The following is a 12,366-nucleotide window of genomic DNA, read 5'->3' on the forward strand; positions in this document are numbered from 1 at the left end:
TCTTATGTCCCTTGGGTCCCTCTGCTTATATTATGTCCCATCCCTATTGCCAGACCGGTGTCTTCCCTCCTGCAGGTCCCCGACGTTAAAGCTTTCCACATCCGGTAGTGAAGAGTAGGAGCTGTGTTGTTACTGTTTCTGTTCTCAGTCGGGATTTGCTGAGTCTACCCATGACCCAAACTGTGGTTTCTTAGTTTCAATTCACCGATAGATAACCTGTAGAGCTCTAACCCTCTTTTGTAAGCACTGACATGGTCCCCATTTTACAAGGTTATAACCTATCAAGTGTTATCCAGAATTTTCTCTGAATAATGTATACATTCATTGAAAGATACCAAGACATCCCAATGGGAAAAGTATGTCGGCTAGGGAAGATTTAGCAATGCATAATAAAGAATGGACTGGTAGGGGACTGGAGAGATGGCTCAGCGGTTAAGAGCTCTGACTATTCTTGCAGAGGTCCTCAGAGGCCTCACTTTGTAGATCAAGCTCACTTTGAACTTACAGAGCTCCACCTGCCTCTGCCTCCAAGGTGCAGGGTTTAAAGACTTGTGCCACCACACCCTTCTTGAAGATATCATTTGGAATTGATAAATACCCTGGGTGAACTTGAAGTGTGTGGGCCCTTGTGGGCACCATTGCTCATACAGCCTACCACCAGTGTTACCCACTCTGGATTGGTCATGGCAAAACAATTTGTCATTATTGAAAACTAGAAACCAGTACATTCCAAGCCCATATAATAAATTTAATTTCTGAGTATGATAGCAGAAATTAGGAAGCGTGTGACTGACTAGATCTTTACGTTGGAAACCTTAGCAAAAAACCACAGGAGAGAATGCGTGGGTTAATCATGGTGGGAAGGTAAACTAGGAACAGATCTTACCATACACAGAGATTCCTGCCTTTACATTATATAAAGAGAGCCTCCTAGATGCTCAGAATGTGATTAACAAACAGAGAAGATATTGGCTAAGAAAATGAATGTGTGTAAAGAGACTCTAATGCCAATAAAATTGTGAGAGAATTCTACCTTGCTGATTGAGGCTCACTGATACAATTACTTCCCTAAAGTGCGTAGAGAAAGGTAAAATAGGACTGGTCGAAGTAACAGTGATCGCTGCTGTCATCAGCTAGCCTTGTCTAAGTAAGGTTTATAGAAATTGTTAACATATTTAAGAGCCATCAGAGTTACAGATATACCCAAAAATGGACAGAGAGAGCTATCTGTGTCGCTTATAGTCATACACACAGACGGACAAAGTGACTGTAGTCACAGTCTGTGCTGCACAGTGGCCAGGATTTGTGCTGCAAGTGACAAAGCCACGGAAGCACAGTGCCAAGCAGGGCTCCCTCCCATCGCCAGCTTGGAGAGACCGCTGTGGGAAGGCTTGTATCACGAGAATAGACAGTTAAGCAGAGGAAGAGCTTTTTGTCTCTGTTGTTAAAGGTTTTTGATAACTTGGCTGAATGATTTGATAATTAGGGGAAATGCCATCTCGTCTAAAAGCTACCCAACTCAAGTTTATTATTTTTGTTGAAACATGCACTAGAGCTTTCTTCTCATAGACTGTTGTTTAGGGGACTTGCTAGAGTTTCGCTAAGATCTGGTAACAGGACACACTGACCATGGCTGAAGTACTTGTCACATAGTCATGGGACTTCAAGGGTAGAGAAGGTGGTTTAAATTCAAATGAAACTTTATTTGTGTTTACTTCCTGTGCGTGGGCACTTGCACGTGGTGGCGTGCCGATGTACACAGAGTATCTCTCACAGATCCTCAGTGTCATTCTGACCTCAAAGCTCGGCTGGCAGCCAGCACACCTGAATGTAAGGTGCGTTCTCCTACAGAGATGCCATGCGTGATGGAGTAGTTGCCCAGGCTGTGGGTAAAGAGATGGGCCTTGGGAGAACATGAAGAGTCTCAGTGCGGGCTACGTTAGTTGCCATCTCAGTTTGTCTCATCTTGGTGACGCGTGATCAAGCATGTACTGGATTCTTCACCTTTGTTTTTGATTTGCTAGCGGGGGTGGGGATGGGGTGTGGGTGAGCTTCAGTTATTAGGGGAGGGGGGGCATGAAGGAAAAGGTGGCTGAGGTGCTGGGTCTCAGAAGAGAGAAATAAACACAGACAAGAACATATCCACTGTTCTGAGAGCTCGTGGCAACCTGCCCCCACCTCAACATTAGCTCTCGGTCCGTGCACACCTGTGACGTCGGACTCTGACTTAAAGCTCTGATGCTATGTGATGTATCAGTGCTCAGGAACTATTGCTGTTTAGATCTGGGGGAGGAGCCTAGTGGATGCTAACAGAGCCAAAGACCACAGTGAGACTTCTCATTCTCCCGGAGTTTCTCTTCTCTTGTCTTTTCTTCTTTTTGTTGTTTGTTTGTTTGTTTTTCTTTCAAGACATGGTTTCTCTGTATAGCCTGGCTGGCCTGGAACTTGCTTTGTAGACCAGGCTGGCCTCAAGCTCACAGAGATCCACCTGCCTCTGCTTTCTGAATGCTGGGTTTGCAGGTGTGGGCCAACACCGCCCGGCCCTCTCCTGGCCCTCTCCCTGAATCTCTTCCTCCTGCTCCCTAGCCTCATCTGTGCATTGAAGGGTTGACATTGCTTCAGGGTTTCTTCTGTTGACAGTATTTTTTTCTTTACCTAGGATTTATGTTTTATTTTCTGAACTCACATGATGGATTTTGTTACCTAGTCTTTCCATTTTCATCCCCTGCTCCTGTTCATTTGGACTTCATTGCTAATCCTGAGCTCCCCTCCCCACCCCCCTTCCCAAATTTCAGTCCTGGATTGATGTTCCCAGTCCTACAACACCTTTCTGTTCAGACTTCCCCAGCTTATTTACTGCCTGTGCTTCTTGGAGATCAGAGTGTCTGCCTTTTCCAGTCCTCTCCTCACGACCTGTGGGGATGAAATTTTACCCCACTTCCAGGCTAACCTGTGTGTCCTAGCAGAACCCACTGGTCTCCATGGTTAGAGTCAGGAGCCGTTCACACTCATCGCTGTTACAGTAGCACAGAATCATCGTTTCTCTCATGCAGGTTCTCGCTGCCTGCTCCACCAAGCCTCGGCTCAATCATACCTGTGTGAGCATTCTGCTGCTTCCCAGAAGGGTCTTAACCAGCTCTGCCACCTCAGCCTGCCTGCTCCTTCCGTTTGTCCATCTGGTCTATTGGCAGACTCTTCTTCATCTAGACAGACGCCTTTCCAAGTCTCTCACAGTCCACCTTACCCTTGACAAGCTCACTGCTCCCTCCTCCTCACCCTGTTTTCTCTCCGCACCACACAGTGCCCTTCATGGTTCGCCCCGTGAGTTGTTCTGATCTTGCAAGTCGATCCTGGTGTCTTCTCTGCCATCATGGGTTTTTGGTCAGTGTCTTTGTGGGCAACACCTACAGAGATGACTTTTTGGATCTCCGGAGAACCTAATGAAGTCAGCGTATGGGGTAGATGTGTTGCTCTGAGGAGCTCATAGCCAGTGCCATAATAGCAGAATAGATAGGGATTTGTTTTGGTTTTGTTTCCTTGTGGCAGGTTTGGAGATAGATAATTACCGCTGTTGAGTCAGCTCTTTAGCAACCCTCCAGTAAGAGTCTTCAGTATGCTGTTCTCACCCTGTGAGATTCATCTTTGTCCAGCTCTGTGATTCCAAAGTACACCCATCTTTAATTTATTAGTTGTTCCAGAGCCTTTCTTAACTTCCGAGTGAAAATATTCTCTAAATTCTCATAGGCAGGGTGAAGGTATAAGACCTCATTTCACACACACACACACACACACACACACACACACACACACACTCCTTCCTTACTGAACTATAAATTCTATGCTTATAGTGTTGCCCTGTGCAGGATTCCCCGCTTTAAGGCAGCACTGAGTTTCTACGTTGAATGAATGATAGGGAATGAATGACCCATATCCTTGAGACTTGTCATTTGTAATTAGACCTTTGAGAAGAGATCTTTTGCTCCAGGTGAGACTATAAAGGTGTTAGATTTTAGCAGAAAACGTAACTTTTAGGAATGGAATATATGTGTTGCTGAGAAGAACAGTTTCTGACCATGCACAGGTTTCGTTTAAGGTTAGCAGATGTGTTTTTATACGGTCAAAGCGTCCTGTTACTTACACGGGTAATGAGACCAGTACTGTTCTTTCTCTCAGTGCTTAGATGAGTACGAAGATGATGAAGCAGGACAGAAGGAACGGAAGCGAGAGGATGCCATCACCCAGCAGAACACCATCCAGAACGAAGCTGCGACCCTCCCAGATCCAGGCACATCCTACCTGCCCCAGGTGAGCGTTCAAAATGACCAGAAGGCCCAGGCTACTTAAATTGCTCTTGATCCTCTTTCTGGTCTCATTTTGGGAGCATCAGACAGGCTCAATCATTTCCTGAGGGTTTAACCACTGATCACCTGCCATCTAAATCCTTACTGACTTGATCATTGTTTGGTTCTTCATCCCTAAGGAAAGACTATTGACTGACTGACTGACTGACTGACTGACTGACTGGCTGGCTGGCTGGCTGGCTGGGGTTTACATCACTTGTAAAAATAACCAAGAAAAATGGTAACTTTCTTGTTACTAAAAAGTAAGAATTAAATGGTTGAGCTGAGTGTCCCTTTCTGTCCTAGGCCGACTTTTGGATCACAACTGCATAGAGAGTACAAAGGTGGCCTGCTTTCTCCAGCCAGTGGTTGAGAGCATTATACACAGTGCAGTGCTGTGAACAGTGGCGTGTTGAGAGTTCCCAGAAACACTTGCATTTCTGTGTAGTTTAAAATATTTTGGAATGCTGGAGAGGTGGCTCTGTGGTCAAGAGCACTGGCTGCTCTTCCAGAGGACCTAGGCTCAATTCTCAGCAACCACGTGGCAGCTCACAACTGTCTGTAACCCCCAGTTCTAGGGAATCTGACAGCCTCACACAGACATACATGCAGGCAAAACACAAATGCACATAAAATGAAAATGTCATAAGGTATAAATACTTTCTGAAAAGTACTTCTGGAAGTAAAACCTAATTCAGTTTTAATTGCTCGCTTTGACTTATGAAGCAAATCACTCCATAGAATATGTTTTTCATGCTTCTGAGGAGAGAATCCATTGTCCTGATGTGTCTCCTATCTCTGGAACTAGTTATGTTAAGTGTGTTTTGAAATATTATTGGCATAATTTGTCCCAGTCTTGATATTTTTGTGATGTTTGTAAGTTAGCCTGCCTACCCTTCTGCTCCCCTGCTTTGCCTACCCTCCCCCGTCCTCCCTCTCCGTCCTCCCTCCCCAGCCCCCTCCCCTGCTTTGCCTACCCTCCCCCGTCCTCTCTCCCCAGCCCCCTCCCCTGCTTTGCCTACCCTTCCCAGTCCTCTCTCCCCAGCCCCCTCCCCTGCTTTGCCTACCCTACCCCGTCCTCTCTCCCCAGCCTCTCTATTTTTCTCACCACACTTGTGTGTTCCTGCCCAGGCCAGAAGACATATAGCTCACCTCAGATGCCATTCCTCAGATAATGTCCACTTTCGTCTGAGAAGGGTCTTTTCAGTGTCCTGGTATTTGTCAAGTAGACTTCGCTGGTTGGTGTCAGCCTCAGGGACCCGCTTGTCTCTGCCTCCCTAGAACTGGGATTATAAACGTGCACCACCATACCCAGGTTTTTCAGTTTTAAGAACAGGGTCTTGCTGTGTAGCCTAGGCTGGCCTTGAACCCCTATGTTGCCATGTACCCCCAGGTTGGCCTCAAAGTCGTGATCCTCCTGTCTCTGCCCTTTCAGTGCTGTCATCACAGACTGTATCCCAAGATCACCATGTCCTTTCAGAGTTCCAGGCTCCCTTTCCCTTTGCTTCCCCCACCCCCTTCCATCCCCGTGTAGCAAGGATGACCTTGTACCTCCGCTCTTCCTTCCTCTGACAGCTGAGCATGAGATCTGCCAGGGTACAGCACCGTACCCAGCTCTTGCTGCGCTGGTAAATGAACCTAGGCCTTTGGGCTTGGTAGGCAGACCCTCTACCAATTGAGCCACATCTCCATCCCCTAGACTTGATTTTCTACATTAATTTTATTATTAATGACTTTATAAGGCATTTCAGAGGACTGCACACAGTCTTAACTGACAGAAAAATTAAATACATACTATCTTAGAGCTTTATTGCTTCGAAGGGACACCATGGCCCCAGCAACTCTTATAAAGGCAGACATTTAATTGGGGCTGGTTTACAGCTTCAGAGGTTCAGTCCGTTAATCATCTTGGCAGAAACCATGGTTGTGTACAGGCAGACATGGTGCTGAAGATGGAGCTCAGAGTTCTACATCTTGATCCTAAGGCCACAGAAGGAGACTGTGCCACACTGACTGTAGCTTGAGCATAGGAGACTCAACACAATCTCCCCACAGAGAGACACTTCCTCCAGCAAGGCCACACCGACTTCCATAAGTCCACACCTCCTAATAGTGCCACAAAACCTATGGGCCAAGCAGTCACAAATGTGTCTATGGGAGCCATTCCTATACAGACCACCACACATGCCTATTTGCTCTGCTGCACCATTACAAAGACATTTGACAGAGGGAGGGAGGGAGGGAGGGAGACTATTTTGGGGTGGTTAGGAAACACAAGTGCAAACATCTCTCTTCCCAAGGGCTCAAGTTACTGACACAGAGATTCATAGAGTTCTCCAAGTCGCTGTTACTGTGAGTGCTGACCATCATGGCTCTATAGAAAATAGAGCCCTGTTATAGTACTAAGAGCCCTGGTGCTCTCAACTGTTTGTGGCTGGTCATAATCTGAAGTACCTCTGTACTTTGTGTTGAATCAAATCAAAATTAAACCTGATCCGCTTTCAATGATGACTTCCTAAAGTTTGGGGAGGTTTATCTCACTGGTGTGATGGAGAAAATATACCATTTTAATTGAAAGTCTAGACCTGGTTTTGTCCTTGCGCTTCTACTGTGGCCAATTTAAGAAGGAAGGCATACTAATATAACCTCAGACGGTGTCTCTAGACAGAGCTTGATTTCTTTCTGTAGGAAAAGGCTCTGTCTGCTGCAGTCTAGTTATTTCCAGTGTGTATACACTAACATGGACTTCAGGCTGAGCTGGCCCTCAAAGAACTCACTGCTCTGACACATCTGTCTTCATTTAGCTATTCTGAGCTCTTCCCAGGCAGGCTCTTTGTTTCTTCAATTTCTGTCTGTCTGTTTGTTTTGTTAGTAATTGGGATTAAAGGTTGGTCTCTTGCTGGTGACCTTGGCTTGAAACATATTTTGCCAGGCTGATCGCTTAGCATGAGAGTGAAGCTAAGTCCTCAACAGCGGCCTTCCTAATCACCTCATCAGAGGTGCCAGTGGGAACTGGAAATGCTCTGTCCCCATAGTTGACATCTCTCTGAGCTACAGTCTTAATGTGCTGTCCCTGTTACTCCTAAAGGATAGTCACAGCTCCAACAGCTCCAGGAGTGATGTGGGGAGGAAGGAGCGAGAAGGGAACAGAGTCTTAGCATCTTTGGTTGTTTTATTTTAATACACAGAGTGAGGCCGCATCTTAGCATCGCCTACAGATCTGAGCCACTCAGGGAAATAGGTCTTTTGAAACAAAGACTGGCACTGCAGTCTGGGTTTGGCTTGGCAGTGTGCGTGCCTTTGTGAGTGAATAGAGTATTCTACTTCTGCTTTAATTTTTTTTTTATGTAATTCGTATGATGGTAATAGAAAATGAAGATTCAAACGCTTTCTTATTTGTAGATAATGGCTTCAGAGAGCTTTTAAACGTGGTCATGCTTGCCTTTTAAGTAAACATTTTCTGATTAAATTTAGAAAATCATAGAACATTAAAAAGCTGTAAGATGTGGTTAATAAATTCCTTTATGGTCTGCTGTTTTCTATGAACTCTTAGATCTTACTCTTTTAATTTTTGAAGGTGTGTGATCACGTGGTCCAAAATTTAAGTAATCAGTATTTCTTTTCTACATGTACCTTCAGAACTAACCTACAAATGAAAGCTGTCTCTGTCTGTCTATTCATCCATCCATCTATACCTACACACACACACACACACACACACACACATACATACATACATCAGCCTCTTTTTGGATATGAAATGTTCTTCAAAAACGGGCATGCATGCTAGAGGCTTATTCCCACAGCAGTGATGAGTTGTGACTCTGATGTCATCAAAGGATTGTCTGTTGGTGGATACATGATTTAATGGCACTAGTGAGATATAGTTTCTAGTCCACATCTTCGACTACTTTAAAGTAAGCAGCTATGTTCTCTTCCCATGATGCTCTGCTTCACCACAGACCTACAGCAATGGAGCTGGCCTACCAGGGGCCCACACTTTCACAGTGCTATGAGTTTAAGTGCTGCCTCTGGAGTTGTCAGGTATTTGTCACATTAATGAAAGACCACTTGACACCATTGTGCCTGTAGTCCACCAGGGCTGTTTGTATCACACTTTTTCAACTGATAGCATAGACAGACTTCGGCAACAGTCCACAAGGGACATCTGTATTATTTTTCACATATGCAGAATATTTCGATTTTGATTACTCTCAGGTTGTTTATCTTTTTATCTTTTTTTTTCTGTTAAAAACAATACAGTATTGGGAAACCACCTTGAAATTTGATGATAAAACCCTAGCACTGGAATAGCTCAGTGTGTGTTTGGATTTTTTTTTTTTTTTTTTTTTTTTTTGGAAACAGGGTTTCTCTGTGTAGCCCTGGCTGTCCTGTGTCCTGGGACTCACTCTGTAGGCTAGTCTGGCCTGGAACTCAGAGATCCACTTGCCTCTGCCTCTCAAGTGCTGGGATTAAAGGTGTGGGCCAGCACTACCTAGTTTGTATTTGGAGTTTTCATATTTTTGAAATAACCTTTGTAGATGTTGTAGTGTGAACCCCCCCCTTTTTGATATTCAAAACTTTCAAGTCAAATGTGGTTGCATATGTTGGTAGTCTCAGCACACTGGAGATTCAGGGCCAGTCTCTATACAGACGAAGTTAGAATTCAGCCTAGGAGGTACTGGCCCCTGCCTGAAAGCAAGCAAACGATACAACAAACCTGTTTTCAGTAGCAGAGAATTTTCTTTATAAACATTTAATTAACACAAATTAGCCATTAGTGCTAATTATCACTGGTTAAAATCTTTTACTCTCATAAGTAACAGTAATGACAACTGTATATCTTAAACCATTTGTTTTGAATTCTTTTCTTTGAGTAGATTCACAGAGAAAAGCTTTTGGATTGAAAACACACACAGCATTTCCAAGATTAAAGTAACCTGCTGCATACCACCTAAGTCACTTGCAGGATTTACCTGTTTGTCCTCAGTGTCATCTCCTGAGTGGACATTAGTAATTTTTACTCCCAAACAGTCTCAGCTCAACTGAAAAGTCACAAGGACACACAGAAAACATTCCACTTCTACTGCTGTTTCTGGAATACTTTGCTGGTTTCTAAGAACAAGGTATGCTTTTTCTTAGAAAGACCACTTCCCTCACATTCAGACCTCATTAAAGTTGCCCCAGTTGGGTGTCCCAAGGCAGAGCAGAGAAATCTAATTCAGAATTGCATCCTGCTGTCATTGCCTGGGACTCTTTCTCAGTCTGAAAGCACTCTGTAGCCTTTCCCGACCTTTCCTAATCCTAACGCCCTATTGGAAGACTTTAAAGACTGCAGATGAACTGAAGACATGACCAACATTTTGGGTTGTGCCCTCTTTACTTACAGGAAGCTCAAGTGTGTAAAAAAGCCAAGGAAGTCTTCACTAAAACTTCTGGTAGCAAGTAGGGTTGAACTTGATCCTGGGTTTGGAAGTCCTAGAGACTATGTAACTAGATCCTTTGAAAACCCCAGGTCTCTTACACAACAGATTTCAAGTCTACTTTTCCTGACGTAATCTTCCCTGCAAGGGTACAGTGTACGATGCTTCAGGGAGGGGGAAAAGACCTGTGCAGAGCTGCAACAATGTTGGCAAAGCACAAACTGTTTCGTGTAAGTTTAAATAAAACTCTTGCTTTGTTGGAGCGGAGAATGGTCAATAAGGAAATCTCGTGACCATAGTCCTCACAGCCGAGGCGGTTGAGGTTCTCCAGTGTGTAAACAGATGGGAATCAATGTGAACAAGATCAGAGAAATACAAGCCTAGGAAGGTTAGTTCACGCATAGAGTGCACTTGTCAAGTTTAACAGTAGTCACTGGTAGTTACTCACTGAGGTCCCTCATTATAAAGTTAGTACGCGCCTTTGCTTGGGAATCTTTTATGGTCATGGCAATGACATTTCTAGCTAGGAATTCAAAGGAAGGGGTTTATATTTTATTTATGTAGAGTTCCAATCTTATGTGGAGGAACCGTGAACATGCCCCCCACCTCCACCCCTGCCTTATAAAAGAATCGTGTTGTGCTTACATGGGTAGCTAGAGTTTGCAAATCTGTTCTTTCCTGCTCCCCCACCCCCACCCCAGGAGATAAGCATGTTTTTATAAATAGAGAGTCTGTTAATTACTGCATTAAAGACTGCAGATGAACTGAAGACATGACCAACATTTTGGGTTGTGCCCTCTTTACTTACAGGAAGCTCAAGTGTGTAAAAAAGCCAAGGAAGTCTTCACTAAAACTTCTGGTAGCAAGTAGGGTTGAACTTGATCCTGGGTTTAGCAAAGCTTGGCCTTCATTTTAGATGATGCCTTTTTAATAACAGAGGGATGAGGAGTGCCTTAAACATTTGTTGGCCAAGGTTTTGCTGTTCTCTCTGCATAAACAGCAGCTGACAGCAAAGCAAGGGACATTGACTTCACATTAGCCACACCACAGGGGACATCTGCAGAAGCCTCTCTGAGTTCTGTTCCTGGGGAGATACTACAAGATCATGTCACCTGGTGAAAACCCCTAGTAACTTCCTAAGGGCTTGGGTTTTTTGTTTGTTTGTTTTGTTTTGTTTTTTGTTGTTTTAGTTGGTTTTATTTCTCTTTCCTGGATCATCAGACTGCTAGGAAAGTGATTTCTCTAGATTTGGGGGACAGGGACCAGCTTTCCAGAAGCTCATATTTTACTTAAGAAACAAGGCCTCCCCCAACTCCTATGCCATCAAGAAGAAAGATGAAGTGGAGCGTGCATGGGGCCAAGTCTAACCAATGATTTCCCAGCTGCTGTCTAATAAACTGCATGCCCTGTGGGACAGTTCCATAAAGGGGGGGGGGGGCAAAAAGGAGAAGAAACAAAGAAAGAAAGAAAAAAGAAAGAAGCAGTTTAAAAAAGAGAGAGAGACAGTGAGATAAGCCAGTATCCTTTGATGGTTTACACTGTTTTAGTGAGAATTTATTGGGAATGCTTAGTGCCTATGGGAGAAGTTGATAAGGATTTTATATCCCACCAACTTTACATTGCAAGCCTGCTGTGTGCATTGCTCTGCCCTCTTCTGTCATGTAATCCCACAATACAGTGGGCGTTGCTGCAGATTCCTGTTAGGGCACTGCAAGAAACCTGAGCCTGGAGTCTCAGCTGCCCAGTGGCATGTGTGGTTGGGAGGTTGGAAGGTGGCTTAGCTCTTCCTCCTGAGGGTGGGCTGGACTGTTGCCCAGGTCGCTATGTCGTTAGTCGCTGTCAGTCTTCAGTGTTTGCTGTAGAACTGGCTGTCTTATAAAGTGAGCTCATTAATTCATTTTAACTGGACCTGAGATTCTTGAATTACATAATCTCCCTTAGACTTAACACTGTTATCAGCTTTAAAAGGGCCCATCACTTAAGTGAGATGTATTTGCAGCCCAGACTTATCACAGTTACTGCCTACTTATTTGCACAGTAGTTATCCACCCTAATAGTTAACGCTCAGAAATCTGTCTGTCTCCTTTTTTTTATTTTTGTAGCATAGGGTCATCGCAGAATGTACTTTTCTTATGTCTCATTTTTAGCTATAGTCTTTAAAAATTGTTAATCTCTGTGTGTGTATTGTGCATTTTAGGTTTTTTAAAAATTTTTTATTTTGTTTATGTGTGTGTATGTGTGCATTTAAGTGCCAACAGAGGCCGGACAAGGACGTCCACTCTCCAGAAACTGCGACTATGTGGATGGTTGTGAGCTGCCATTTGGGTGATGCGATTTGGACTCTAGACACACAGAAGCAGCCAGTGCTCTGACCTGAGCTACCTCTCCGACTCAGTTAGTTTGGTTTTTTGAGGCAGGGTCTCTCCGTGTCTTCCGGCCTGGTTTCAAGCTCACAGAGATCCTCCTGACTCGGTCTTCTGATGCTGGGGTTACAGGTGTACACCACCACCAGCCAATCCCTTGTGGGGAAGGGGTTGAGTTTTATTGTTGTTGTTGTTGTTTGCTGTTCTGTTTTGTTTTAATATGAACACAATATGTTTTGT

General features: G+C 44.3%; 1 protein-coding gene across 1 annotated transcript in view; it reads left to right on the forward strand.

The window, feature by feature from the left end:
• The window catches only part of Pawr (pro-apoptotic WT1 regulator), an 85,082-nt gene that overhangs the window by 50,076 nt on the left and 22,640 nt on the right, over window positions 1-12,366 (forward strand). Inside the window, exon 3 of the mRNA XM_085843143.1 lies at window positions 4,174-4,305. Within this exon, the coding sequence (XP_085699269.1) occupies window positions 4,174-4,305 (132 nt within the window). The remainder of the gene's footprint in view (window positions 1-4,173; window positions 4,306-12,366) is intronic.

This window comes from Mus caroli, unplaced genomic scaffold (assembly GCF_978045245.1).
Source record: "Mus caroli unplaced genomic scaffold, Mus_caroli_1 scaffold_9, whole genome shotgun sequence".
Taxonomy (NCBI): domain Eukaryota; kingdom Metazoa; phylum Chordata; class Mammalia; order Rodentia; family Muridae; genus Mus; species Mus caroli.